The 4020-nt window shown below is 34.3% G+C and overlaps 1 protein-coding gene across 1 annotated transcript in view; it reads left to right on the top strand.

The window, feature by feature from the left end:
- The window catches only part of MNAT1 (MNAT CDK-activating kinase assembly factor 1), a 209651-nt gene that overhangs the window by 89607 nt on the left and 116024 nt on the right, over window positions 1-4020 (top strand). The window contains exon 5 of the mRNA XM_006767648.2: window positions 1367-1470. Coding sequence (XP_006767711.1) covers window positions 1367-1470 — 104 coding nt within the window. The remainder of the gene's footprint in view (window positions 1-1366; window positions 1471-4020) is intronic.

The raw sequence follows: 4020 nt of genomic DNA, 5'->3' as shown, positions 1-4020 counted from the left end.
AATACACATCTATCAACAAGTGAATCTAAAAATCAAGTGAATAAATACTCTGATGAGCAGTATGAACTGATGATTGTAATAGAATCAGGGACATAGAAAGGGAATGGACTGACTATTCTTGTGGGGGAGGGGTGTGGGGGTGATGGAAGAGACTGGACAAAAATCGTGTACCTATGGATGAGGACAGTGGGTGGGGAGTGAGGGTGGAGGGAGGGGTGGGAACTGGGATAAGAGGAGTTATGGGGGAAAAAAAGAGGAACAAATGTAATCTGAACAATAAAGATTTAATTTAAAAAAAGGAGTGAGATGGGGAAGGAATTTACAGGAACACAAAATATACTTAGGACAGATCAAACCTTTTTATAGGATAAACAGCAGGAAGCAGTGGTAAGTAATTGGAGAAGGTGTAGGAGGACTAATAATGGATGGAGAAAGATTACATAGGAAGCCAAGGGAGATCTGAATTGAATTATGGAACAGGAGAGTCTTAATGATTTGGATCCTTCTTGACAGGCTGGTGCAAAAACACTAAGTGGTGAATATTGGGTGGTACTTTATAATGTGAATTTATATATGCCAAAGAGGTGTTTTTCTTGTTAAGAGAATTATAGCAACCTTTTGATTTATATATGTAAACTTAGAAGGGAGTAAAGGCATTTATAATTCAAATTATTTTGAGTTGGAATTTTAAACAGGCAGGTCTAATTCACAGAAAATTTATCAACTATGATAACATGTCTCATCAGCTTCTCTTACCAAATTATTTCAGTCTTAAGTTTTGGTGCTAGTTTATCCTTTACCTTTTCTATTAAGTTTCAACTCCTGTTCATTTCATATTTTTCCAGATCTAGACTAGATGGAAAATAATTCAAGCTTGTGACTTGCCATGTTGCAGACCACTAGAATGTCAATAAAACCTGTTTTTAAAAAATATAAATTATATATAAGTATATAACTTCTAAAATCCTTTTGGATAATTTTTTTTGTTTTGTTTTCAGAGCACAGCTTCTTTGACTATTGACTCTGACCAGTATAGTAGATTCCAGAATTATTTTTTTATTTAAAAATTTTAAGCATTTTTTTATATGTTTTTAAAGTTAGAGTGGGGACTATAAAAATCAAATTTAATATGATTATGGCACATACGTATTTTGTGATAGTCTGACACTTTCCTTATATTTGGCTCAGAAAATATAATTGCTGAACTAGTGCTAGTCTCTAAAATAAATAGTAGGTAAAAGTATATATATAGAGCTATAAGGAATGATAACCTGATTGAATTAAGTTACTCTGATGAAAATTTGGTTTTTACATATTCAAGATTTATACTAAAACTATATTTCATGTTGTTTCCTTTCTTTTGTAGTTTTCAACTTAACCAACAATGTGGATTTGGACAACACCAAAAAGAAAATGGAGATATACCAAAAGGAAAACAAAGATGTCATTCAGAAAAATAAATTAAAGCTGGTTAGTTGCTAAGTATTTTCTTGTTCTTTTATTTTAGAAATGAATCCTTCTACATGATCTTTAAAAAAGCTATCATTCTCTAAAAGTAATATTTGTAAAGAATTTAGCTGAAATTTAGACCTGAATTACTAATAAACGTATATCTATATCTATAATAATAAAAGTGTAATATGCTAATTAGACCAGACGTTCTTTTGGACCTCCTTCCGGACTACCTTCTGGAGGAAGCCAGGGCTGTGAAGGCCGAGGCAAGCTGTGGTGGATGCAAGGGCTGAGCCCCTTGCATGAATTTTATGCATTGGGCCTCTAGTAAGCATATACCAGTAAGTAGGAGGCACACATTACTGTAGCAAAAACAATTTTGGTGGGATTATTAAAATATATTCTTTAATGTTAAAAGAATTGCATGCAGAGATTTAATTGTCTAGTTTATACAGTTTAGTACAACTTGGCTTTCTAGTTTTGGTGGAAAGTAGAGTTAATTATTTTTGAGGTACTTAATTAGGAATTTGTAATCATCGGTAAAACTGGTACAAGTATATTCAGATCACATAGTTTGTATTTTCATCTTGAGTTTAGAGGACTTCCTCTGTATAGTCTAAGAGTGTTTCATTTAGGCACTTCTTTTCCTGCAGTGAAGCTCTCAAGGAATTCACCCTACATTCTCATTCCATTCATAGCCAGCTTGGCCTCTTTAAAAAGGTGAGAGTATCATTGTGCCATAAAGTTCACTCACTGTCTTTGCCCAGTTGTCTCTTCTGGGTGCATCAGAAGATACATTCAAAATAGGTATCCCTAGGTAACTTGTTGTATTAGCTCTGTTTAACTCAATAGTGGAAGGCTGTTCTTTCAAGTGAGTGCATTTTTTATTCATAGTTTTAAACTAGGAAATAACACTGAGAGTTGCAATGAAAAAATAATCTAATTTTTGGCTGGTTATATTATTTTAAAGTAGGAATTTCTAATATCTGGAAACTTTATAATGATAAGTTATTCAATAAAACAAATGCTTTATGTCCTTCATGTTACAGTGAGATTATTTGGACTGCTTCTGTTCTTGATATTAATTTTTAACATCTGGATATGTTATAACTGGTCAGTAATTCATTATAATTTATTAATTGATAATTATAATTTATTAATTCTGATACTTACCTGGGTATTTGGTTTGGGATAAACATAGATAGGACCATGCTTTTAAAGATGGTGCTAGTTAACATATATAAGTAATTATGATATCATTGGCTAGAGCCCTCAAGTGGTCCCTGGGGCATGGACTAACTTACATGGCTAATGTATTTTTACTAAACTGAGGTAGCAACTTGCCTTTCATGTTTCTGTGAATGCTGAAGTCTCACTATTCCAGAAGCAATGGAGTTGTATCAAAGAAGAAAAGAAAAAAAACAATTTCTTGCATGATTAGGCTCATAAAAGGACCCATATCTGTCATAGAGAAACTATTACTGAGTTGTCTGCTAAGGAGATCTTATTTGTTTCATGGAGCTGTTACCTAACATCAGTCAATGTGAGCATGAGAAACTGAATAAAGGTGTTTTAATCTTGAAATAGAGTCTTAGTGAAGATTAACTTAATTTTTACTTTCACTTTTCTGGATTCTCATGAGCAGGAGAGATTGCAGTGTTAGAATGTCTATCAATTTAGTACAAGAATATTTAGTTCAAGAAACATTTGTTCAATATCTCCTAAGGAAATATTGTGCAAAGATGAATAAGAACTCTGTTTTCTAGGGATCAGGTAATTCAATATAATGTCATAAGCACATGGATACCCTACCCATTCTGGGAAAATTGGGAAAGGTATTCCAGGCAAGGTCATGTTTGTGAAGCCTTGAAGGACAAGTAGAATTTAGCAAGATGAAGAAAATGGGACAAGGGCGAGGGTAGGGAGGCTGCCACAAGAAAGTTCCAGGCAGAAGGAAATCATGAGCAAAGGCAAAGAAAGCATGGTTAATCACGAAGAGTTCTAGGAGTTGTCCATAGTTCTGTATTGGGTGGAGAGAAGGAGAGAGGGAGAGAGGGAGAGAGGGAGAAGAAATGAAGTTAGAGGTGAACCTATTTTTCAAATGAAAGCTTGCTCAGCATACTGTGGTTGAAATGATAATGCAGGAGGGATAGGCTGGATTCTCATCTGCTGGGTCTCTGCTGTAGTCTAATCAGTCTTCCTGTCTTTAGTTTTGAACCCATTCATTGGTATCTACTTCCAGTCATGTTTCTAAATTCGTTCAAATTTCATTAATTCTTGCCACTTGCCTTAGTGTGGCACAAATTCCCTTAGTATGGTATGATAGACCTTTCATGTTCTGCTCTCTGCTTGGCTGTCTAGCTTTATTTAGAACTTTTTCCCATCCTCACAATTCATAACAGGCAAACATTTCATCCTTATTCATGTCTTTGCAGCTTTGTTTTTCTGTCTAAATGTCCATTCCACTCTCTAATAGGGGTAAATATCTACTGTTTGAAGTCTTATCTCATCTTACATATAATAGTTTTTTAGGGCTGCTGTAACAAATACCACAAACTGGCTGCCACC

Source organism: Myotis davidii, unplaced genomic scaffold (genome assembly GCF_000327345.1).
Source record: "Myotis davidii unplaced genomic scaffold, ASM32734v1 scaffold281, whole genome shotgun sequence".
Taxonomy (NCBI): Eukaryota; Metazoa; Chordata; class Mammalia; order Chiroptera; family Vespertilionidae; genus Myotis; species Myotis davidii.
Note: the sequence above shows the minus strand (reverse complement) of the source record. Positions and strands in the feature narration are given on the sequence as shown.